Source organism: Gopherus flavomarginatus, chromosome 1 (genome assembly GCF_025201925.1).
Source record: "Gopherus flavomarginatus isolate rGopFla2 chromosome 1, rGopFla2.mat.asm, whole genome shotgun sequence".
NCBI classification, from domain to species: domain Eukaryota; kingdom Metazoa; phylum Chordata; order Testudines; family Testudinidae; genus Gopherus; species Gopherus flavomarginatus.
This window is the reverse complement of record NC_066617.1, coordinates 313238984-313264973: the sequence shown is the minus strand read 5'-3', so window position 1 is coordinate 313264973 and position 25990 is coordinate 313238984. Positions and strand designations below refer to the sequence as shown.

At 40.8% G+C, this 25990-nt stretch overlaps 1 protein-coding gene across 2 annotated transcripts in view; it reads left to right on the top strand.

The window, feature by feature from the left end:
* SUCLA2 (succinate-CoA ligase ADP-forming subunit beta) overlaps positions 1 to 12919 on the top strand; it is a 46038-nt gene extending 33119 nt beyond the window's left edge. For both annotated transcript variants that reach the window (XM_050949585.1, XM_050949595.1), the window contains exons 7-11: positions 1685 to 1846; positions 1934 to 2076; positions 9443 to 9563; positions 10023 to 10111; positions 12110 to 12919. In XM_050949585.1, coding sequence (XP_050805542.1) covers positions 1685 to 1846; positions 1934 to 2076; positions 9443 to 9563; positions 10023 to 10111; positions 12110 to 12184 — 590 coding nt within the window. In that variant the 3' untranslated portion in view covers positions 12185 to 12919. The remainder of the gene's footprint in view (positions 1 to 1684; positions 1847 to 1933; positions 2077 to 9442; positions 9564 to 10022; positions 10112 to 12109) is intronic.
* Positions 12920 to 25990: the final 13071 nt, after the last annotated feature.

Below are 25990 nucleotides of genomic sequence, written 5' to 3'. Positions count from 1 at the left end.
TTTCTGAAGTGTTCTAAGCAGTGAAACACTTGAATGATTTAATTTCTGAATATGATTCCTCTGTGGAACAAAGCCTCAAAATCACACATCGTATTATGGACGATTTGAGACTGTATAAGAAATGTTTGAGCAGCTCAAGAGACAACAGTGATGGTTGCCGATCACTGTTTTTCCATGAAAAACAACCAGCAGCAGATGAGCTTGCGCAATCAACTTTTTGAGCTGAACCAGAGCCAACCACTTAATCTACAACTCACCCCCCGTCACCCAAGCTCTCAGTAACCTCCGTCTCCTGGATCAACATCAAGCCCAGACGACCCCTGTAATTAAAAATACAGTAGTGTAAAATTATATTTTGCATATATACTTTTATACATAGTACTGTACAGGGTTGTATACACAAAACCATGCAAGTATATTGTACTTCATGAGCAATTTGAGGGATTTTCAAGGGTAATTTTGACTCTATGCAATTTTCACCTGACGCGCTGACTTTAGAACCTAACCCCCGTGTAAGATGTGACTCCACTGTATAAGCCATTCTTACAAGATGTGGAACTCTGTGGTGGGAATCATGGCCTCTGGAAAAGATTTGGGGCTTGTGATGAGTATTCAATTGAACATGAGCTTCCCGTGCGATGCTGTTTCCTAACAGGCTATCATGATCCTTGCTTGCATACATAAGAGAATCTGAGTAGAGAGGTTATTTTACCTCTGTATTTGGCACTGGTGGGACCACTGCTGGAATACTGTGTCCAGTTCTGGTGCCTACAGTTCAGGAAAGGTGTTGATAAATTGGAGAGGGTTCAGAGATGCACCATGGGAATGATTGAAAGATTAGAAAATGTGCCTCAATCGTGAGTAGACTGAAGGAGCTCAGTCAGTTTAGCTCAGAGGTCAGCAACCTTTGGCACATGGCTTGTCAGGGTGCTTACCGTGGCAGGCCAGGCCAGTTTGTTTACCTGCTGCATCCGCAGGTTCAGCCGATTGTGGCTCCCACTGGCTGCAGTTCAGTCCCAGGCCAATGGGGGCTGCAGGAAGCAGCGCAGGCTGAGGGATGTGCTGGCCGCAGCTTCCCGCAGCCCCCATTGGCCTGCAGCTGCAAGTCGCTGCAGGCCCGGCCCGCAAAGGTGCTTACCCTGGCGAGCCACATGCCAAAGGTTGCCAATCCCTGGTTTAGCTTAACAAAGAGAAGATTAAGGAGTGTCTTGATTAGTCTATAAATAACGAAGTGAGGAACAGAAATTTGATGATAAACTGCTCTGTAGTCTAGCAGACAGAGATGTAATATGATCCAGTGGCTGGAAGTTGAAACTAAACAATTCAGACTGGAAATGAAGAATGTAGTAATAATGGTAAGGCATAATTGAAACAATTTACCAAGGGTCATGTGGATTCTTAGCTACCGGCAATTTTAAAATCCAGATAGGATGTTTTCTATAATATGTGCTCTAGAAATTATTTTGGGGAAGTTCTATGGCCTGTATTATTCAGAAGGCCAGACTAGATGATTGCAATGGTCCCTTCTGGCCTTGGAATTTATGGAATGAAGGCTGCATGAGTTAGGATGTAAGCCCAAAAAAGAATTATTTGGTGCCCTAATATACAATAAACTAAGTATTTCAGAGAAGTATTTGACCTTTTTAAAGATAAAGGCATTAACAATTTTTTTGTTTTTCCCAAGTGATGTGTATGGACGCAAAGATAAACTTTGATAGCAATGCGTTCTATCGTCAGCAGAAAATCTTTGATCTGCAGGACTGGACACAGGAGGACGAGAGAGACAAGGAGGCCGCTAAAGCAGACCTCAACTACATAGGACTAGATGGAAACATAGGGTGTCTAGGTATGTATGTTCTACATAATAGATGTTTAGAATCCTTTGATGTACTTGCTGCTAATGGAGTTCTTAATTGTAACTTTTTTGTTACAGTGAATGGTGCTGGTTTGGCTATGGCCACAATGGATATAATTAAACTTCACGGAGGCACTCCAGCAAATTTCCTTGATGTTGGCGGTGGCGCTACAGTACATCAAGTAACGGAAGCCTTTAAACTTATTACTTCAGATAAAAAGGTAAAACAAGGATTAGTATTTCAAAGTTCTGTGCTGTTGAATAATTATTTTAAAACGTCATATGGCGATGCATAGTATGTATTGTATGTTTCTACTAGTAGACATGGATTTTAAAGGTGAGCTACAAAGAAGGGAGAACTGTGCTGTCTTTGCTACTTTACGATGTGCCTGAAAAACATGTTAAGGTTTTTTTCTATATGTTTCTTACTTGTCAGGAATATCAGTCTTCAGTCCTTCAGCAAAGAACAGGAAAGGAGAACTGAAGTAGAAAGTCTCTCAGCGCTCAGTTGAAGGGACAAACATGAGTATTTGAATCTCCCACAGAGCCTTTTCTCAAAATGTCTGTCAATTGCACAGATTTCAGACAGTTGTGATGTAATTCACAGTAGTTCTCTACTTTTTCCAAAGCAGTTAACTTGCAAAATTAGTAGCGGGTATCTAATACTTGTAATGTATGTGAGAGGGGAAGAGGGGAGAAGTAGTAAATGCTGTTCTGAAGAAAACTTTCAATTTTTTTGTATAAAGTTTTTTTTTTTTTAATATTAAAAGGAGGAGGCTACCAAACTCCCGTCTTTGCAAGTCATTTTTTTAGTGGGAATTTAAAATAGTCCTTTTAAAAATAAAACTAGAATTTTCTAATAGAATTAGCATGAGAAAAGGGAATAAATAAAGTAACACTTTCCTATGTAATTTGAAGGGAGGTTAAAGATAGCGGCAAATTAAATAGAAACAGTTATTCTCTAAGAGCTGATGAAAATCATTTAGATGCAGTATAAACATAGAGAAGATGCATTGTTACATATATTCAGAATAAATAGTAAACAACTTACCTTTTAATTATCTTCGCAGCTTCAGCTCTGGTGTACTTTTTTTTTTAAAGCGCAAATACACTTAGCAGACTCAAATGAACAACACAGTAACTTGATCCCCAGTTTCAAAAATCGAATCAGTAGTACTGTAAGCAAGTACAGAGGTGCTGTTATTACCCTTTTAAAAATCCTTATATCTGTTTAACTGTCCTTGCTGAATAAATCAGTGATTTCAAACCAGGCTGTCTTATTTTACACTAGATAAAGCAGAATTTCTTTAGCAATACCAAAATTATTTGTCCTTAGATCAGTGGCCCTATAGGCTAATATGGGGTTTCCTAGAATATCCTAAGCATGTCCTTTTCTAGTTTGAAAAGGAATTTGAAACTGTATGTATGTTGGTGTCATGTTAGAGACTCTCTTGTCCATCTCTGACTTGAGTACCAAACCTGCAACTAGATTCATGCTGGTGCACATGTATATTTATGCAGATCCAGCTGCAGTATTCCAGACTTAGATTTTAACGAGTATTGTCTGATTTGTGCATAAACTTTAAGATTTTAAGGTGCTGTTTGGTAACATAGTGACATTGCAAGATAAAATTATTTTGATAACTTGCCTGGAAGGATACAAATGTCCCAGTACTATTTTGAAGAGCTCCAGGATCTTTGTACCTATGTTGGAATAATATATAAATTTTATTTGAATGTTAATTAAAGATTAACTGAGTATAATTTTGGGCAACAGAAGGAAGAACTCTAGGGCTTCCCTAGTGACATACATTTACTGATGGAAAGCTGAGTTTATTTGGTACTCTGCACTAACAACGTTTCAGTTTAAGTTTGAGGCCTTCACCCACCATCATCCAGTGACAGTTTTAAAAAGGTTACTGTTCCCTCTTCCCATCCCTCTCCTTCCAAACTTCTTTCCATGAACCCCCAATCCTGTTTTTTTCCCTCTGGAATTAAATCATTCCTTCAGTGTATTCAATTTCAAAGCACATCACAAAGCAATATTGCCCATGAGTACTCATCAGTATCTTTTTGGAGTATTTCATCTCTTCCTGCAGAATGGAGAAGAGCTTGAAGTGAGTCACTAGTTCAATTCTGGATTTGCATATGAAGTACCCCTTTGACTTTGTATTATCAGTCACGCTGTCAAATAGAACTTGGTATCCATGGCATCCCTGCTTGCTTGTATTCCACCTCCATTGAGAGTTAAGGCTACAGTGAAAAGGGCAGGCTGGCAGATACAATAGATGTAAGTTGTGGTTCTGTATAACAGTGGGGCATTTAGCGGATGAGGGGAGAGATTAGTACAATTAAGAACAATACCATTATTTTTTATGGAATGCTGAGTGAAGAAGAAATCAGGTGGGTAGTGACAGTTATGTGGGTTGTAGGTGATAAGTGAGTGATTCCAGAGGGATGGAGGTTGGTGGGAGCTGGGAAAAAGGTAGATGTGTCCCTGGGCAATAGGTGAGGTGGACAGGAAGCAGAGGTGCAGAGGCTGATGGTAGGAAACAGATGACTAATACAGCGATACGTGCTGCAAAAAAAGTCTGAGGTGGCTGTGAGTTAGTAGGGGAGGAAATGCTAAGTTAGCTGTGGAGAGAGAGAGCTGATCAGCTTTGTGTAACCAAAGGGTTGCAGCATGATAGGAGTACTGACTCCTAGTTCACATAGTGACCTTGGTGCACTGTCATGTTAAGATGAAGAATTAGGATAAAACACTTCTATTCCTTTTTGAGGTTATAAATCAAGATAAAGTAGGTAATGTTACTTCTGCATAGCTCTTCAGGTGAAAGATTCTTCAGTGTTTTCCGTCAGCATTCTAGGTATGAAAGTGCATTGAGAGCCTGCTTAAAGCTGTAAACTCTCTTAGGTAGTAGTAGGAATGCATGTTCACTGTGTGGTGAGCTAGGACCATCTACTTTCTTTCAGGCTGGCTTATCTGCTGCTGTGTAAATACACAGAGTGAATGCTTGGATGGCTTGCTGACAAAACAGCTTTTTGCAAGAAGCTGAGTGGCTTGTTACCACTGGGTGCTGGGATCCCAAGATTTCATGTTTGTTCAAGCACCCCACAACAGGAATTGATAGGAACCATACTGAACTATAGTAAACTTGGCTGAAGCCCGTCTCCTCTTAAACCCTAAAAACACTTTGCCTGATGAAAACTATTGAGACTACAGTCTTGATACAAGTTGGCCAGTAGCAATGGAGTGATGTCATCAACAGTATTTGGTAACCCCCTGGCATAACCTCCCCATGGAGCATGTTCTACACATGTTGACATAATGTCTGGTCAAGGACCAAGAAATCATGACATAATAGTCCCTGTGAAGGATATTTATTTGGAATCCAGTTTCAAGTATTTAATGTAAAGACCAAAATATTTTTCAGGTATTAATTTTAAGAACAAAAGAATATTCCAATTTTAGTCATTTGGCTGGTTGACTGAGAAATTATGCTTGCATGTATAGCTTAAAGTGGCTTTAATGTACATTTAATTTTGTGAAGAAAGATTTTCATGTGTTAAAATAATTGTTAAATGATTGCCATTTAACTGCATATAAGGTCACAGTTACCATTTTTCCTTGTTAATTTTGTTCTCTATGATCATAGCATTTCAAGGGTTTTAAAATTTAACTTAAATGTATGCAGATTAAAATTATGGTGTTCTGTGGAATCTCTTCACAGCAGGCTGTAAATACATTTTAAAAATGCATGCATGGGGATGTCCTCAGATATGCCATCAAGGTAGTTCTGGCAACAGATGGGTTTTAAACTGGGTTGTGTTCGTCACCTTAAAGGAGGTTGACAGCACAACGATAGATGACTTGACTTGGATACATTTTAAGGTGATGGGTGAACAATGGCTCTGAATTTGTAGCATCCTCAGAATATATGACTCCCCTGAGTCATTGGGGTAGCTCAGTGAACACCTCTCTCCAGTATAAAGCAGCGTTTAAGATCTTAAAATGATTGAATGCATTTAGAAAAAGTACAGAAAATGTCACCTGATGAATCATGTACACAGATAAGCATGCTTGCTGTGTCATTTGCCTGGGATCAGGCATCTATGAAGGGTTTGTTGTATTTGTCTCATTCAAGCATTTGGCGAATGCCTCCAGTCTTTTCTGCAGGTAGAAAACCCCCTTAAGATCAGCACAAAGCTAGCACAAAATGCTGTGAAGAAGAGCTTCTGGTAGTAGCCTGAGTTGGGTTCAGCTACTGAATAGCAAGACTGTGCTTCCCTCTGGGCCCAGTGTTGAGACATTGTCATTCTACAAAGCCTTGGGCTTCACTGCAGGCCGTGTGCCTGATATCAGTGGTACTGAGTTCCAGCTCACTGGATGACACTTTACCTCTCCAGGGGAAGTATCAGCAGAAAGTGCAGAGAGCAATTTGCTTTCTTGGCATTCTGCCGTTCTGAAGCCTGAACTCGAGGTGGAGCTACATAAAAGCCTCTAGTGTCCTTTCCCTATAGATTCAGGACTGGGAGACTGATCTGAAGTGGAGTTTGAGGACATATGCAGATTGTTCCTTTTCATCTTGGAGGCCATAGTATTTCCTTTTAGCGCTTGCTGCAGACCTTGCCTTGAGAAATGTCAGAGCACTTATTGCAATCAAAGCCCTCCTTGTGCATCATGCTCTCATGTGTTCTGACTTGGCTCATTTGGTTCATGAGGTACTGGCATTCACAATGATTTCCCTGATGCCTTATGCACTGAATATCTTAGCATAACAATTGTTGAAATCTTCTGAAGCACTGTTGATGATCTTTCCCATCTCTTTGGTATTGGTTGCCTGAGGTGAGAGCAGGACAGTGATCTAGTTAATCCCTTCCCCGTCCACCCTTACCAAATTTCTGCAGATGAGCCTTGTACTGTGCCCTGAAGGTTGTATCGAACTAGGTGAGGGCCCCTAACAACTTTTCACCAGTTTGTGTGTTTGACAGCTGGTGGGAAACTTAAGTTTTAAGTAAATCTTTATTAAAAATCTTTTTTATTCACACTGAAATGTTGTGGAGACTCAGTCAGGAATAGAACCCAGGATCCTGAATCCCAGCCCACATGCTCTAACCAAAAAACTATGCTTTCTATCTGCTTGCTTTCCAGCCAAGCTCCTTGCACCCTTCTGTAGAGCCTCAACCTTCTACTTTCTTTCTGATTTTTCTCCACCTCCCTCCATAAACCTTTTTTCATGCCATGGTGTACCAACACAGAGGCATTGCCTACCTGGCAGCTACAGAAATGATCAAATCACTCCCTCAGACATGTTGTAGGTGTGTTGGTCCCACAATAGTAGAGAGACGAGGTGGATGAAGTAGTATCTGTTGTTGTACCAACTTCTGTTGGAGAGAGAAGCCACAGAGGGCTTTCCTTCAGATCTCGTCTGAAGAGATCTGTATGGCTTGAAAGCTTCTTCTCTCTCCCCAACAGAAGTTGGTCCAATAACAGATGTTACCTCACCCACCTTGTCGTCTTCTGAGACAGGCAAGTTCTGAAAGTACTTTTAACCTCAGTCCTGTAGCCTTGGGCTCTTTGCCATCTAGGCTTATTTGAGGAGAGAAGATCATAACTTTTTCCTTTTGACGAAAATAATTCAAGACTGTTTCAATAAACTTGACTTTGTTTAAGGGGGACTAAAATGCTGAAGAACTAACTACCTTTTTAAAATGTAGTTTTTCTTTGTTCTAAGCTGAGTTTGTTTGCCTGTTTAGTTGCTTTCCCTACCACCTATATATTGTGTTAAAGCATATTTTTCTGGTGCTGAAGACATCAGTATGGTAGCTGCTATATCTCTTATCTAGGAATGTAAAAGAATGAACATTGCAATGTGCGGAAGTATTTGAAAATGACTATTTCTTATGTTAAAGAACTTATTTTAGAGAACTTATTTTAACACACACTATACTGAGTGGGTATTTTGTCCTGTTGAATTGGTCATTTGTAGTAGCTTAATACGGACTGTATAATACTGCTCAAGAAGAATTATTGTCATTTTCCTGTGCCCCAGCCCTCTTACTCATAATCTAACTTCTAACATTAAATGTAATCTGCAAAGACGTGGTGGTAAAGTTAATGACCTTCAGTCTAAAAAAGCATGCTCATTCTCTCTTCTAATGTAGATCCTTCAACAGAGTTCATGTTACAGGTGACAGGCCTAAGTATTAGTTTGGGGAATACTTCTAGCAGGATTATCTTAAACTGGAAGGCCAAACTGTTGACAAATGGAACAGTTATGACATTGATTTTAATATCTGAGGTTTAATTCTTTTTTGTTTCTTTGAATACAAGTAATTGCTTTCTCCAGAAAATTGGTTGAGCAAGACTATCAGGAAAAGTCATGGTGCAGCCATTTTTACTAGAGATCAAAAGGTTTGTCTTTGGTTTGCATCTTATTTCAGTTAACTTGTTACAAATCAGGAATGGTTATTAGTGCCTGCGACTCTTGGTGTCTTAAAGGGAAAATATAGAACCTTTCAAAAACAAAAATAAATCACAGAGCATCTTTGAAGTTTAAGTGGCAAACATCATTCTGGGATATATTAGCAGGAGTGTTGTAAACAAGACTCGAAGTAATTCTTCCACTCTACTCTATGCTGATTAGGCCTCTACTGGAGTATTGTGTACAGTTCTGGGTGGTACACTTAAGAAAAGATGTGGACAAATTGGAGAAAGTCCAGAAGACAGTAACAAAAATGATTTAAAGGTCTAGAAAACATGACGTATGAGGGAAGATTGGAAAAACTGGTTTTGTTTAGTCTGGAAAAGAAAAGACTGAGGGGACATCATAACCATTTTCAAGTACATAAAAGGTTATTACAAGGGGGAGGGAGAAAATTTGCTCTACTTAATCTCTGAGGGTAGGACAAGAAGCAATGAGCTTAAATTGCAGCAAGGGCAGTTTAGGTTGGACTTTAGGAAAATCTGCCTGGTGGTTAAGCACTGGAATAAATTGCCCAGGGAGGTTGTGGAATCTCCATCAGTGGAGATTTTTAAGAACAGGTTAGACAAACACCTGTCAGGAATGATCTAGATAATACTTAGTCCTGCAATAATTGTCGTGCAGTACGGTAGAACCCTGTTTATCCGATCATCCATTATCTGACTCTCCATATAAACCTAACAGTGCGCACTGGTCCAGAAGTGGGCAATCTCTCATGTTGGTCACTAGATGATGCTGCAGCCTCACACTGTCCCATATTCCAGATTATCTGAATCTTTGATTATCTTTCTCCCAGTCCCAGTTAGATCGGATAAGCAGGATTCTGATGTACATTATTTTAGAGACGAGTAACTTTTTTCTGCTGAATTCTTCTAGAATATGAGTGAAGGATTTCTTAAACCATGTGCTTAGCATTGAATTTCTGGATCTTGAATTTTTAGAACTGATTTTTGCCCATCTGAGTGGGCTGAATCCCTTTTATCTGATTCGATGGGCTATTTGCTGCTTGTTAAAATTCTTCATAATAGTCTAGTAGGATGGTGGACTTGATGTGTGTTCTATCATTAAATGTATAACCCTACGTGCTACTTTCTGTATGTAGGTACTGGCTATTCTGGTGAATATTTTTGGAGGCATTATGCGATGTGATGTTATTGCACAAGGTATCATTATGGCAGTAAAGGATTTGGACCTAAAAATACCTATTGTTGTACGGTTACAAGGTGAGCACTCTTCAATACTGTGTAAATCTCAGTCTTTGGATTTATGTTCATCATTAGTGCTCTTAGGTGCTGGAGTAATACTAATAGTGATCACCGTGTTTATCAGTTCATTTAATGCGTAGCAAAATTGCTTGTATACAGAAGAATATTTTGTAAAGAGAAATATATACTAACATCTAAAATCCAGTGTGTTTCTTGATGACTCTATTAAATATTTCTTACCATATTGTGTTTTTGATAACTGTTTAGTTGACATTTTAGAACAGCAAATCTAACTTGCTACTGTAAATGCCTTCTAGTGTATACTGTACTTATCTCAATTTTGAGATGTCTTGGTAGATCTGTCCTGGAAAACTTGATCCTCACCAGCTCACACAGTCTCTGACTGAAGCTGGTAGGTAGTAGATCATTTCATTCAGTACTGAATTCTTTTGTTTAAAACTACTTCTCTTTCTTCAGGTACACGAGTTGATGATGCCAAGGCTTTAATAACCGCTAGTGGCCTGAAAATCCTTGCTTGTGATGACTTGGATGAAGCTGCTAAAATGGTGGGCAAGAAAGAGCTTTTTTGCATAACTCTTCATAACAGATGCTATGCTTTAATATGAAGTCTTAATAAAGTTGCATCTTCCCCCAGTCAACTTAAAACAGTAGTCTAGGATAAAATATTTGAAGCCTTGAAGATCACTGACACTATGTATCCAAAGTATTTTACAGAGCAGTAACTAACTGGTTGGGTGGTGACTTCATAGGCAGAATCTGTTTTACCCCAAACTAGGAACCTGCTCTATATTGCTAGAGAGGAATTGACCAGATTACCTATTTTTATAAAAGAGCCAAGAGATCTTTAATGTTGTAGATGGGCAGGGGGACCTCAAGTGAAAATCTCATCTGAAAGGCTGCACTTCTAGTGGTGCACCCCTCCTTGGTAGTGTACTTTTAGGTCAACACTTGTAGTAGTTTAAGGCCAAGGTAAGTATTTGAACTCCTTAATAGGCAAGGGTGCTACCAGTGTGTAATCTGAATCATTTGTAATGTTAGCTCCTGGGGTTGAACTCTCCAGAACTAGCTGCGTTGCGTGGAAGACCCTATTTACCCTGATCCACAAAACTGAGTTTAAAGGCACAGTGGAAATCTTCTTAAGCTGATCAAGCCCTTGGTTGATCATTATAATGCTTCTGCAGCAGTGAATTTGGGTTTTAGACCTATATTGCATTTTTATAAGGTGCCCACCATCCAAAGCTACTGGTACCATTTTATAAACAAAGAAATAAGTTTGTCAAGGTTATCATGACCCAAATTAATTTGTTTTGTTAATCTAAAATTTATATCCTATATGCCAACAGGTAAATCACTTTAAAAGGTACTAGTAGTTTAAAAATAACACAAATTTCTCCAGAGAATATTTACTTGTGTTAAAAAAGCACCCTGAGGCCCCAGTTGGATTGAGGCCTGTTGTTCTGAGCACTATATAAATGTATATTAAAATATAAGGGTTTGACTACACTTGAAAGTTAACATGGATTAATTTTAAAGTGCAATGTGTGGGCATTTTCTTGTTCTGTAATGGGAGTGGCTTGTTCCTGTTTAGTTTAACCCCCTTTCAACATGGCTTAAACTAAAGAGGAACAAGCTTCCAAGTTAACTCTTTGTAGACAAGTCTTAACTCCCTGAAGAGCTTTGTTTTAAGATAATGCAGAAAGTAGGTGTAACAAACAAAAGGAAGAGGTAAAAATGAGGGTGACAGTAATAGGATCACATGCTTGTGTAGATTACTTTTGCACAATTTGCTGATTTTATAAAGTTATGAACAAACAACATCAGTAGCATCTGTTAGTAATCCATGCTGGCCACTTGTCATCTAAACTAGACAAATGTGGGCTAGAAATAAGGTGCATATTTTTAACAGTGAGAGTAATTAACAATTGGAACAACTTAAGAGTTGTGGTGAATTCTTCATCACAGGAAACTTCTTAAATCCAAAAAGAATGAGGAGTACATTGTGGCACCTTATAGACTAACAAATTTATTTGGGCATAAGCTTTCGTGGGATAAAACCCACTTTATTGGATGCATGCAGTGGAAAATACAATATGAAGATGTGTATATACACAGAGAACATGAAAAAATGGGTGTTGCCATACCAACTCTAATGAAACTAATCAATTAAGTTGGGCTATTATCAACAGGAGAAAAAAAACTTGTAGTGATAATCAGGATGGCTCATTTCAAACAGTTGACAAGAAGGTGTGAGTAACAGTAGGGGAAAACTCATTTTCTAAAAGAGGTGCTCTAGTTCAACCAAAGGTATTGGACTTGAAGCAGAAATTAAATTCAGGAAAGTCTGTAGCCTGTGTCATGCATACTAAATGATCACAATGGTCTCTTCTGGCCTTTAAATCTATGAATCTTATGGCAAGCTCTTTCTAACATCACTTTCTCAAATAGACTGTCTAGTTGAACTCCTAAAATGTAGTAGTGTCATTTGTTAAACTGTTAATATTTCTTTAATTATCTCCTTAACTTTATTTCCTTCCCCCCCACAGGTTGTGAAACTTTCAGAAATAGTGACCTTAGCGAAGCAAGCTCAGGTGGATGTTAAGTTTCAGTTGCCAATCTGATCTGAGTTGTCATGGAAGTGTCTAAAGTGTTATATTCTCTGAAATACTGTGTTCTGTGGTTTTTTTTCCTCTTTTTTTTCCTGTGTGGAGGTTTTAATTGCTTGACAGGTGCACAAACTTTAAAGCACCTGATTCTTAATGTTAATATTAAAAATGGTCAGAGTTCATGTAAAAGTGTCTGTATTGCTGATATGTAGACTTTTAGTTGCTGTCCCAACACTCTAGCTTCTGCTGCAGAATGTCCCTTGCAATATTCATTCATTATTGTCAAAAACAAGGTTTTTGTTGGAAAATAGATTCTTCTGAATAAAATCTGAAGTTACTTTAATTGTATATTCATATTAGCTTCATGTAAAGATAAATATGACAGCTAGACGTTCTAGCACTCATCATATGGAGGAATGTATTGAAATGGTATTTTTTATTGGAGACTTTTAATCTGCAGTATAATGAATGGATTTGAGCATACCAATCATAATGCATAAATAGTGCATTTGAACAAACCCAGCAGCTTTCTAGAAGTGCTTTGCGGATTTGACCAGCTAAGTATCGGGACAATGTAACAATCACTACAAAATATACTGTAGCACTTAAGTCTTCATGGTTTCTGGTGCTTATTAAAAAGCATCGTGTAGCTTTGTATATGAACAATAACGCATATTTCCTAAAGTGTGGCAGACTTGACATACAGAGAATTAGAATGTCAATTGTAAGTTAATAAAATCTCTCCCAAGATATCAGTATTACATTTTTATTTTGTCCACTTTGATGACTAAGTCGCACGGGTAAGTGAGCCCATAAAGGAAATGGTAGGGTTTAAACCAACAGGTGAAGAGGTATTGTAAATAAATCTGTAAAACAGCATGTCTGTTCTGGCACTTCTTCATGAATTGCATTGCAGCACATAAACTTATGGGAACTTGATATATGTGATACAATGATGCTTTCATATCATCTAGTGTACAGTATTATACTAAAAGTGAACATATGGATCTTCCCAGTCTGGCTTCTCTGTATTGAAAGGCACTGGAAAGCATCTGTTGTGAGAAATTCAACACAAACTGACCAATGGTATATCTCGTTGTGTGCTATTTTGCTTACCCTTGCAGCATTTTTCAGTTTTAAGTGACAAAACTAAAGGAATATAATATAATACTTCTCTTGCCTCTGGTACTAACACACACATTAAATTAAAAAAAAAATCTAATTTACTTTTCACTTTTTTGTTTTAATTTGTCAAGTTGAGCATTGGCCTGCCAAACCCAGGGTTGAGAGTTCAGTCCCTCAGGGGGCCATTTAGGGAACTGGGATACAAATCTGTCTGGGGATTGGTCCTGCTTTGAGCAGGGGGTTGGACTAGATGACCTCCTGAAGTCTCTTCCAGCCCTAATATTCTATGATTCTATGTGTGTTTCCAGCCAGCCTTGCACACTCAGGTTTAGTTTGTGTGCTTTCTCTCAAAATTGCAATAACAAAGTTTTTAAGGGCAAATTAGATCCTTGGTAATACCTGTTCGGCCGCACTGCTGTCAAAGGATTTCCACAGGTAACTGGTTTGAGTTTATTACATTTCTGTTGATGCATAAGAACGCATAGAATCCAGCTCACTATTAGCTTGTAGAGCTAACAGAACTAAAAAGCAATCAAAATGTCTGCCACTAAAATCATATACAACTAAATACCCAATAAAACTGTTCCATGTGTTTAAGATGTCACTTGTGTATAGTGAGTTTTTTAGAGTAAAACTTCACTTTAAAATGAAGAGATGAAAGTGGAGGGCAGAAATACTTCGATGTAGTCAAATGTTGTATGAAAATTGGGAAACCATGCAAATGCTTTGGAATACAACTCATGGATCTTATTAGTTTCAAGATGGGTGAAGTATGATCTTTAATTTTTATTGGACAAGCTTCTGTTGGTGGGAGAGAGAGCGCTTTTGAGCTTACACACAGCTCTTCATCCTGAAAGCTTCTCTCTCTGACTAACAGAAGTTGGTCCAATATAAGGTATTACCTCACCCATCTTGTCTCTTTAATATTCTAGGACTAACATGACTATAACACTGCATGAATCTGGTTGTCTGATAGCCAGAACTTAATCTCAGTTGTTCATGGCAATTATAAAGATTTAAACATAGTTAAAATCAGTGAGGAGAGTAATTTAAGTCGGCACTTTGTCAAAAGATAGTTATATAGCCATTAAAATATTAACAAACCCAGGTGACTTATTACACATTTTTAGCTGGTAATCTTGATTCACAAGTAGATTGACTTCAGGTGGAGTATAAAGGCCCTTTAACATTAAAATACTGTGGAAGTCTTGAATCAGGAATATCTGCATGAAAACTTCAGTGGAGACATGGAAGCGACAAAGCTATTAGAGGAGAGCTGCATACAAATATTTGACCACACACTTGAAAAACAGAGGTGAGAGCCATGTCAGTGGTGTGTGTGTGTGTGTGTGTGTGTATGTATGTATGTATTTTAAATAGTGATATGCCCTGAGAAGGTCAGACAGTTCTTTAAGTCACTTCAGTATTGTCAAGCTTGCAGATTTATAATCATATGTTGTAATTTAGTCTTGTAAAAAATTGTGAACTTTAGATTTTTTTTGGCTGCATGCTAATTACTATTCAAATAGCACCAGCTGCATGCGATGGCATGTTAAGTACATGGAGAACATAGTATTTGATTCATTTAACAAGGTACTAGGACTGCATTGTACACTTCAGTTTGGTGTATTGAGTTGTGATCCTTTAGCTTATTTTGCAGAGATTTTAAATTTTGTTGCAAGAGAAGTATTTCCTCTTTACTCCATGCTAAACACAGAATTGGTAGTTTTATACGCAGTTTGCTAGATTACATAGCCTACATGAGTCTGGGAGGCTAGGAGAGGTCAATATTGCAACAAAGAAGAGGGTAAGAAGGAGTTGTAACTTTAAATGTAAAGATAACCAAAATGATTGACTTCAAAAAAGTTCAGATGGAGTTTGTGTAGGCCCATCTGTAAATGTAGTACAGAGGAATATGAAACATATAAACATGATTAAATATTAGAAGCTCCTTACGTGGAAGTAAAAGAAGCTTATACTAGCATGCGTAGGATGTCTTCTCATGAAATCTGCACAATGTGCTGAGTTTTGCAGCTGTCCAAATGCATCTTAAAAGCAAATGGCTTTTGTAAGAGCTGTGCAAGCATTCTACCCTAGGAACTTAGACAAATATTAATAAAATGAAAAATCTCAGTTGCGTTATGTCCCACAAAGCATCTAGCACTGACTAAAAACTCATATTTAAGTATACTGCTAATTTATTATTGGCAAGTAGTACTACTGGGAAGCCAATGACTTGAAAGGGATGAATTTTGTGCACTGTAGATTTTAAGTAAAATGGTCAGATGTTTTATGAAGACCAAAATATTTGGCATCTACCATACCAATTGCGGAATTGTGTGAAATACATTTTACCCTCCCATTCTGACTCTGGAGTATCTATGGTGATAGAAGGCTGCTGTTGACTGCCTGCAAACGGTACAAAAATATGTCTTCATACAGGATATATCAATTTTTTTAATAGTACCAGCCAGACCAGTGTGCTTTTATATAAGAGGAACTTGTACAAAGAGCATTACTTAAATACAGATTAAGACAGATCACTAAATCTTTGGCAAAACTACTTTTCATGTTATGGAAATCCCTGGAACTGCTCATGGAAAGGGGGATGAAATGAGATGCTGAAGAAACTGTGAAAAAAGCTGGAGCAGAAGCATTTGCTAAATGTCAGACTATAAATATGCTTATTACTTTTATGTGGGGAGATACTATATAGACTTTCACTTAAGCACTGTTTGGAGAGCAGATGTTATGGTCCCTGGAGCTAGAGAATGATTAAAATTCCTCTTTCAGAAGAGTAATAGCAAGACATTTGAGTGTAGTTTAGTAGATGAAAGATCAGTTGTGTATGTAGTGGGAGTTCATTTCAAAGTAATGAGTGGAGAATTTTAAGTCCCATCAGTCAATTCTTTTTATTATTATTATTATTATTATTTTTAGTTGGGGATTGGTCCTGCTTTGAGCAGGGGGTTGGACTAGATGAGCTCCTGAGGTACCCCTCAACCCTGATATTCTATGATTCTAAAGGAAGGTATGTGTAGGACTGAGAGAGCAGAGGAAAAAATTCTACTCTGCTGCCTGATCAAAGTATGGATCAAAATAAAAGACACTTGGTCATGTTTCTCCAAGAAGTTTTAGGGGGATGGAGTGGGTACATGACCATATGAACCAGGCCCCACTACTGAGAGGAAAATCCAACCTCATCCACTACTCCTGCCTGAGTGGCTGACTATCATTACTATGTGCCTCAACAACTCTTCATGTTAAGAGGAAAGGGTATGAGAGCTTAAGATAGTACATCCTACATATCTGCCAGCATTTGAAGATGTGTGGCAGGGTCTTGCCTCCTGATGAAAAAGGAGCAAAAGATCTGTGCCTAACCTCTCTTCCGTCTTGGTGGAGGGGAAGAGAGTAAGATGTGAGCCTCTTCCAGCTGAGGAGACCTGAATTGATTGGGCAAATGGGGGAAGTTGTAGAATCTCCATCTCTGGAGATATTTAAGAGTAGGTTAGATAAATGTCTATTAGGGATGGTCTAGACAATATTTGGTCCTGCCATGAGGGCAGGGGACTGGACTCGATGACCTATCGAGGTCCCTTCCAGTCCTGGAGTCTGAGTCTATGAGTGGGGCAAGGAAATCAAATGGCCCACTTTTTCCCCCAATAAGGCAAGTTGGATGGCAGGTTGTACAAACAGCAATAAAGCAAGGAGCTGGGGGGAGGGCAGCAGGTGAGGGTATTTTTAGTATCCAGGAGTTCCAGGTAAAACTTCTTAATCAGATATGTTAGACTCAATGTGGTGATATTACTATTTATCTTAACAGGCAAATATGGCTGAGTCAGTTTCTGAGTTTTGATCAGTGCTGCAGGCTGATGAATAGTGTGTAGTAGCCTGACAGCTTGACATAGATTTTATTCCAAATAAGAAAAAACAGTTTTCTACAAAACAAAATTCTGAAAAACTTGTTTCTGTCAATTGAAATTGTTGATTACAGATTGCTCTCGCCCCTTGCTCCACCGATATGGCCACCAGGTGCCCGTTATCTACCGGGTAATGAGCGTTGGAATAGGGCGGAGGTTCGATCACTGGATGCCCCGGGGGGGGGTGACGAGTGCCCAAGGGCAGTGACGGGGATAACGCAAGCAATCAGGCGTAGTGTTAAAAATTAAGGATTTATTAAATGAGTCACAGATAAGGATAAGGGATAACACAATTAGTTACAGCTTGGGCTTACAATATAATACTAGAACAAATAACACAAACACTACAATTACAAATAGAAGTTGGCCCTGGTATTTTTCTAAGTCCCAGTAATTATTCAGGTCGTCCCAGGGGTTAATAAAAGTGATATTGGTGCTGTTAGTACTCATAAATGCAGCAACTAATCTTAGTAGACACAAATTGCTAGGCTCAACTGGTCCCCCTTGTGTTCAAGGTTTCCTGGTCAACGGGTTTCCCCTAGCAGGAGCCTTGGGGCGGCTGGAACCAGTCTCTGCCTCTTATCTAGCAACACAGATATACAGATATCCTTAACAACTAATTATACTTACACATACAAACCACAAAAGTTTCATTACGGCCGGCAAGCAGTCAGGCTCTGGGGAATGCGTGAGCCAGGAGAGAGCCAGGTTGATCAATCCTGGATACGGTTCGACGGGAATTCGAGTTCTCTCTCTCCCCCCGTCCCCGGGAGGGGGTCAGGAATATATAGCAAATTTTTCGTCATAATTTGTGATAAGCCAATTGTGGGGTCGCGAGTGGCTTATGCCCATACAAGGGAGGCAGTCGGGCCCCTACATCCTTACCCAGGAAGCAACCGTCGTGAGGGGAACTTCGTCCCTTCAGGCCGGCCGACCACAAGGCTGCTTTTCCTGTTACAAGTTCTGCTTTCCGAGCAGCTACGTGATCAGTGGCAGCTATGGGGGCTGGGGGAAAAATCCGTTGGGGGTGGAGGCCGGAGCACCAGCTGCCTGGCCCTAGGGCCCAACTTGGGGGTCCAACAGAAATGTTTCATAGGTTTCTTTAATTTTACTTTATAAATCAGTATAATTTAAAACTACAGTCTGATGGTGCATTTTCCCCAATGTTAAGTGTCTCTGGAGGCGTCTATGAAAGTGAGAGAGAATAGACCTGTGTGCATATACGTCATAAGTTTTTCATTAACAAATTGGTTTGAATATTTTTTTGTCTGCTCATTTATGACCAGTGAAGATTGATTGTTTGCATTACTAGGGAATGTTGCTGCAGTGGTAAGGAGAGCACTTTCAATTTCACTGCATGCCACCATCTGGGCAACCAGACCTCGTAATCTACCGGTCCACCCTTTGGACTACTTCAAATGGTCCCTGCCATTTGGCTAACAGTTTGGACTCAGATGACAGGAGTAGCAACAAGACATGATCACTGGGTTTGAAGGTTTGCAGACAGGTGCCCTGATTGTACCTCTGCTCCTGGGTCTGTTATGCTTTCATTCAGTTCTTGTGGGCAAATCCTCCAAGCCTCTTAAGGCGCTCTTGCAGTTGTAGTATATCTGGGATGGACCTGGTAACTCAGGACTCTCATTCCTTGCAGCTCTTATGAAGAAGGTCCAGGATCTCCCTGGGTTGCCTTCCATACAACAGTTCAAATAGGGAGACCTCAAGCATCCATGGGGTTATCTCTCATATTGCAAACAGCAAGGCAGGTAACAGTTTATCCCAATGCTGTGGATCATCCTCTATGATTTTATGGAACATCAATTTCAAGGTCCTATTAAATCTCTTGACTAAGCTGTCAGTCTGGATATGTTAGACTGAAGTCTTCAAGACCTGCGTGTTTAGTAGCTTACATAGCTCCGCTATTAGTTGGGATGAAAAGTTGGCGCTCTGGTCTGTCAGAATCTCTTTTGGTATCCTAACTCGAGCAAACATTTCTTCTAAGAGTTCCTTTGCTATGGCGGCTGCCATTGTTGAATGCAAGGGGACAGCCTCGGGGTATTGGGTGGCATAGTTTACCACCACCAATATGTAGCAGAACCCAGAACTACTCTTTTTTTTTCTAAGGGCCCAATTAAGTCCATACCTATCCTTTCAAATGGCACTCCTACCACTGGGAGGGGTATCACGGATGCTTTGGGTATTCCTTTGGGACTAGTGCGTTGACACTTTGGGCAGGAAGCACAGAAGTCACTTACTTCCTTATGGATACTGGCCCAGAAAAATTTAAGGGCCACCCACTGTAGAGTCTTCTCTTATCCCAGGTGTCTGGACCAGGGCACCGAGTGTGCCAGCCACAGCAAGTCCTGCCAGAACTTACATGGCACTAGCAGTTGTTGGATCACTTCTGGGGTTTGTGGGTCCTTGGTCATCTTGTGTAGGCGCTCATTGTGCCCCTCAAAGCGGGGCCTTTGGGGTGGTTGTGGGTTGAAGTCCACTTCCTTCTCAGTTGGGTCAATTGCTCCCATGCACACCTCAGAGTGGGTCCTCCCTTTGCTCTTTCAGGACGTCTCTATCAGGCACCAGCCATTCATGCTCCACTTCCACTGTCCACCATTCCAATAGCTGCTATTTTCTGCAAATTCACATGGGCAGGTAGGGGAAAAATGAGGAAGTTAGCTGACTGAATGGACATTGAACATGGGACGCCCTGATTACCTCAGTGCAGCTGTTTGTGGGGGTAACTCTTCACAAAACTACTGTTGCTGTGATATCTTTTTATCCCTTACTCCGATACTATGAAGGTGAATGTGGCATATGAACCTAGATAGACAAACAAATTAGGGTTAAGCAAATGATTAAATACAGAGAATATCATTTATTGCATTGAGCATAATGTATGATGTTTTCAGTAGTAAATCTTTCTAGTTCTATGTACGCATGGCAAACAAAATCCTACCACGGTAAAAGTGGTAAATAATAATGATGTCCCTGATACAGAGCAGCTTGGATCACTTGGTAAGCTGGGTGCAAGCAAACAATATGCCCTGGAATACAACTAAAAGTGAAGTGTTGCACCTTGGAATAAAGAACATAGGCCATATGTGCAGGACTGGGGTTTCTCTCTTGGGAAGCTGTGACTCTGAAAGACTTGGAGGTCATAGTGGATAATCAGCTGAACATGAGCTCTCTGTCTAGTGCTGTGGCCTAAAGGACTAATATGATCCTAGGATGTATAAACAGGAGACTATCAAGTAAGAGTATAGAGTTCATGTTACCTCTTTGATTGGCCCTGATGTGAACAATTTAAGGGTGCTGATTGGAGAAGGGTCAGAGAAAAGCCCGTGATAAAAGGACTGGAAAACATGCCTTATAGTGATTGAGCTCCTTGTGTCTGTTTAGCTTGGTAAAGAGAAGGTTGTGGGGAGACTTACTCACAGTATCTATATAGGGAACAGAACTTTAATAATGGGCTCTTTAATTTAGCAGACAAAGATATAGCAAGAGCCAGTGGCAGGAAGTTGAAGGTAGAAAAATTCAGACTGGAAATAAGGGGCAAATTTTCAACAGGGAGGATAATTAGCATTGGAAGAGTTTACCAAGGGGTTGTGGTCAATTCTCAGTCATTGGAAATTTTTAAATCAAGATTGGATGTTTTTTCTAAAAGATGCTCTAGTTCAAACAGGAATTAATTGGGAGAAGTCTTATGGGCTGTGAGGGTAGGAGGGCAGATAAGATGACCACAATGGTCATTTCTGGCTTTAAAATATTATGCACATCAGTACATGATTAGGGCTCAATTTCCAGAAGTTCTGAGTATGCTCAGCTGCCACTGACTTCATTTAGAGGTGACTCTGTTCAGGTCTTCTGAAAATTAGAAAGCTGGGTGACTGGTGCCAGGGCACGTAAGTCAGTAACAGAGCCAGGACTAAGAACCCCAACTCCCAGTCTTGTGGGTTGTCCACAAGAAAATCCTTCCTTTCCTTGTATCTTTTTTCTTCTCTCTTTTGATCTAGAGTAGCGGGTCTCAAACTGTGGGACATGACCACAAAGTGGGTCATGAGTTCCTTTTAATGTGGGTTGCTAGGGCCAGTGTTGGACTTGCTGGGGCCCCAGGCAGAAAGCTGAAGCCAGAGTCCCACTGTCTGGGGCTGAAGCGGAAGCCCGAGGGCTTTGGCCCCAGGCTATAGCCCCCTGTGTGGGGCTGTAGAGTAATACAGGGCACTGGGTTCATGTAGCAATTGTTGTCAGAAGGGGATTGCAGGACAATGAAGTTTGAGAACTGCTGATCTAGAGCAGTGGTTCTCAACTAGTGGTCTGGGGCCCCCTGGAGGTGGGGCTGCGAGCAGGTTTCAGGGAGGCCACCAAGCAGGGCCAGCATTAAACTCACTGGGGCCCAGGGCAGAAAGCTGAAGCCCTGCCACATGGGGTTGAAGCCTGGGCCTGAACCCTGCCAGCCAAGGCTGAAGCCGAAGCCTGAGCAATGTAGCTTTGCGGAGACTCCTGTGGTGTGGGGCCCTAGGCAATGCCCTGCTTGCTACCCCGTAATGCCAGCCCTGGCTTTTATATGCAGAAAACCCTGATCTAGAGCATTTGGATCAGGCAATACAAAATTCATCAGCGTCCTACAACGTAGTGTATGTGACCTGGAGACAACTCATTCTAATTCACAGGAAAACATGGCCATACAGTGTAATACAAGGTCTAGAGAGCACTGAGCAGGGAGTGGCATCTGCAGTCATGCCAGGAATTGGGTTGCCTGGGAAAAATCCACAACAGGCTTTCTGGGAGCCTTGTTTGTGACTGGCACTCTGCTCCTAGAGAGAACCAGCTTACTTTCCTCTCCTCTCTGTGTCTAGCCTTGGGTAGCTGTATGACATTTAAAATGCACAGGTAAACGGCATGTCTGTGTCAAAGATTGACTTTCTCGGTGATCCCAGAGGTAACCCTAATTAAAATAACTCCAAAGTACAGCACTTCCATTAATTCCAAACAGTACAGTTTGCAAGGCTATTCCTGCAGCATTTAGGACCATTACCTCACACACATCCTTATGTTCACAGTGGCAACCTCCACACTTTAGCTTCGTTCCTTATTAAGAAGCATATTGCAGTAATGTCATTTATTGGACCAACTTCTGTTGGTGAGAGACACAAGCTTTCAAGCCACACACAACTCTCTTCAGGTCCAGGAAGGGTTCTCCCAGTGTCAGAGCAAATACAAGGTGGAACAGTTTGATTAGCATAAGTAGTTAGCACATGTTGTAAGAGATTATTCAAGGTAGAGTGGCCCATTAACACCTTTGCAATCATAAGACCAAAAAAGGGGGGGGGGGGGATAGTTGGTTACAGATTTTTGTAATAAGCCATAAATTAGTGTATCTGTTCAGTCCATGATTTTTAGTGTCTAATAGTAATGAATTTAAGCTCCCAGCTCATCTTTTAGAAGTATTGTGCAGGTTTCCTTTGACCCATCAGTCCTCATCCTCAGATACAGAGTGATCGCTTTGTGAGAAGTGTTCACCCACAGGTGATAGGCTGTTTTGTCTTCTATCATTTTCCTGGGTGAGTTCATTCAAGAGCATAGTGATCGTCTGGTTTCACCTACATAATTGTTGGGGCATTTAGTGCACTGGGTGAAGTACACCACACATTGTGAGAGGCATGTGTAAGACCCATGGATCTTGAAAGGTGTATTGTGGGGAGTGCTGACTATTGTAGCAGAGGAGATATGTCTGCAGGTTTTGCATCTATTGTTCTGGCTGATCAGTGCTGCTTTGCATTCATGTGTCCTGGTCTGTGGGGAGCTTGCGTCTGATGATGAGTGTGGAGAAATTGGGGCATGGGCGTTGGGTATAATAGGTCCGCAGCCTCCCCTAGTACAGCTGCTGCCACCGGATCCCAGTTGTGGGTTTGGTGGGGGGAATTTTTGCTTTTTATTATGTCCCATGCAGGATCCAGGGCAGCTGAGGAGATGGTATTTGCTACTCAGCTTCCTAGGTTGCTTCCTGAATTCCAGGGAGATTAGTAATGAACCCAGGAAGTTGAGTAGCACATATTGCCTCCTCAGCTGCCCTGGACCCTGCATATGGCATATCAAAAGCTCAGATTCTTCTTCTGGAACAGGGAAGACAAAACTTTTGAATTTTCCCATGGGGTGGCTTGGGGATCTGTGGAGCGGAGGTGCATCTGCGGCAGCTCCAGCCAGCCCACAGCTCCTCTGAGTAGGTTGTGGGTGGGGGGGGGGGGGAGGAGGCTCAAGGCTCTGGCTGGCCTGGCACTCCTCTGGCCATGGGAGGCGGAGGCGGGGGGCTCTGGCCGCGGAGGGGGTGGGTGGAACGGGTGGAGCTGGGGGCTAGCCTCCCTGAAGTGGGGCTCCACCTTCTGCCCATGAGTTGGGGTGGTGTTTGAAGGCTGGGGGTTCAGGAACAATTTTTTTCAGGATGGGGTCCTCACTGGGTATGAGTTGTAGTTGTTTGATGCCCCGTATGTGTTTCAGTATGGGGTGGTAGGTGATAACTAAGGGTGTGCAGTCAGAGGGGGTTTTATTTCTGTATTAGAGCAGGTTTTCTTAGGGTATTTGGGTGACCGGTTCCATGACGTGATCTATTTCTATGGTGGAGTGTCTTTGTTTGGTAAAGGCGGGTTTGAGTATGTTAAGGTGTATATCCTCTTCTTTTCAGCCTGCAATTTGCTGGGACACTGGGAGTACCCTTCCCAGACCAGAGAAGAGCTATGTGTGGCTCGAAAGCTTGTTTCTTTAACCAACAGAAGATTGTCCAATAAAAGATATTACCTCACCCACCTTCTCTCCCTAGTATCTCTGGACTAACACAGCTACAACTAAACTGTATACTGTGAACATAGTGACATCTGATGTCAGCTTTTTCTTGGAAAATCTAAAGTCCTGTTGCCATGTGTTCAAAGCTGCTGCCACTGCTTGCATAAAAGGTGTAGTAATGAGTAAAGAACAGCATGTACGTTTTCTGGGAAAGGGCCCTGGTGTTTAGAAAACAGACTAAAGGATTGCACTTGAGATGAATTGTTGGGAAATACCAACATGAAACATATGACCTGGTCACCTTCTTTTTTACAAAAGGCCTGGCATTGAATTGAACTGCATGAGGACATTTTAAAAGCACCTGGTTGCAACTGTAGTTTAAAAAAAACATTTGTACAAAAAATAAAAGATTTGAAAAGGCCACAAGTTGCTAGAACCCCAGAACAATAGGATCAAAATGTCAGGCTGACATTGTGCAGTTGCAGTGTAAAACTCAGCCTCCACACTTTGCTCATGTATTTCAACTATACTTTTCAAAGACTGCAGGGAGTTTATAGGGGATAAATCTGAGCTACAAGACAACCACCACCTTTCAAATCTACACAGCATGGTGGATAAATCTTCAGAGAGGAGTCAGTTGAAGTACATAACATCTTAGGAGAGCATAAGTCATATCAACCACAATTAATATATTTCAGCCTAACTAAAACTATTGGCTTGGGGGCTAAGGAGGGCAGGGGGAATGGAAATTTGTGAAGCTAATTCAGATCCAATGTTTGTAAGTGTATAGCCCCCCTGTGTGCACACTCATCCATATTCGACAAGTCCAGTCAGCCCAGGATCTGGAAGTTGTTAATACAAGGGTCATCACAGGTTCAGTTAGTTGGCACTGGAAACTACTCTCTTTGTGTTGCATCATCATATATCATATTATACATACTTGTGCCTAAAACTAGGGCTTGATCTAACTACTGATGCCTGGGGTAGGGATCCTATTACCTGTTTTGCACAGTTTATTAATTACATAGTACTGTGTACACACCGATGATGCTCTATAACTTAAGTTAGTGGAGAAGAAAGCTAGAACAGCATGAATCATCACGACTCAAATCTCTATCTGCCTCTTTCCCCTACTTAATTTGCCCTTGTTCCATGGGGATTTGTTCCTCTCCTGTGCTCACAGCCTAGTGCACAGTGAAGAAAATCCTAGCTCTCATCACACCTTTCTTTTGATCTTTTCCCCAGTAGCCTTGTCTAGGACTGAATGTCAGCTCTTTTTATCCCCATAGTGTCAGAGGTTTCCTCTTGAACATTGTAATGGGTCATTAATATTAATAAAAATGAGAGCAGCGGAGGGATTAATGAGAGCTGGAGATTGGCTGCTCATAGCTGACAAACCACACATGCAGTCATTGGAATGTGAATTTTTTTTAATGTGAGTTACTGCTGGAGGGGAATTGCCAGAACCTGTTGTGAGCACTGCTATACAATCTCCATTAAGGTTGGTTAATCTCTGAGTATCACAAAACACTTCTGAGGAGCAAATGTTTTCCCTTTGGTGTACACTAGATTGCATTAATTTCCCTGAGAGGGAAACTTTTATCCCCATATGAGATCTTCACACACATTTCAAATTACATACAGTGAATGCTTTCAGGATCGTCTTCCACCTCTGAGGTACCTATTCTTTTGTCTAGGAGAGATGCAGTATACTGTATGTACCATGGATGAAGTGTGGTCTGGTGAATAGAGCTCAGTGGCAGGAGGCAGAAGACCCAGATTTTGATCCCAACTTTTACTGTATGACCTTTGGCAATTCACTTAATGTCACTGTTACAATTTCCCCATCTGTGAGAGGGGGATAATCTTGCTGGCCTCACAGTGGTGATTTAAAGATTAGGTCCACACGGTAATCCCCATCCCCACATTGAGTAGCATGGGTGGCTCCAGGCATTTTGCCGCCCTAAGCATGGCAGGCAGGTTGCCTTCGGTGGCTTGCCTG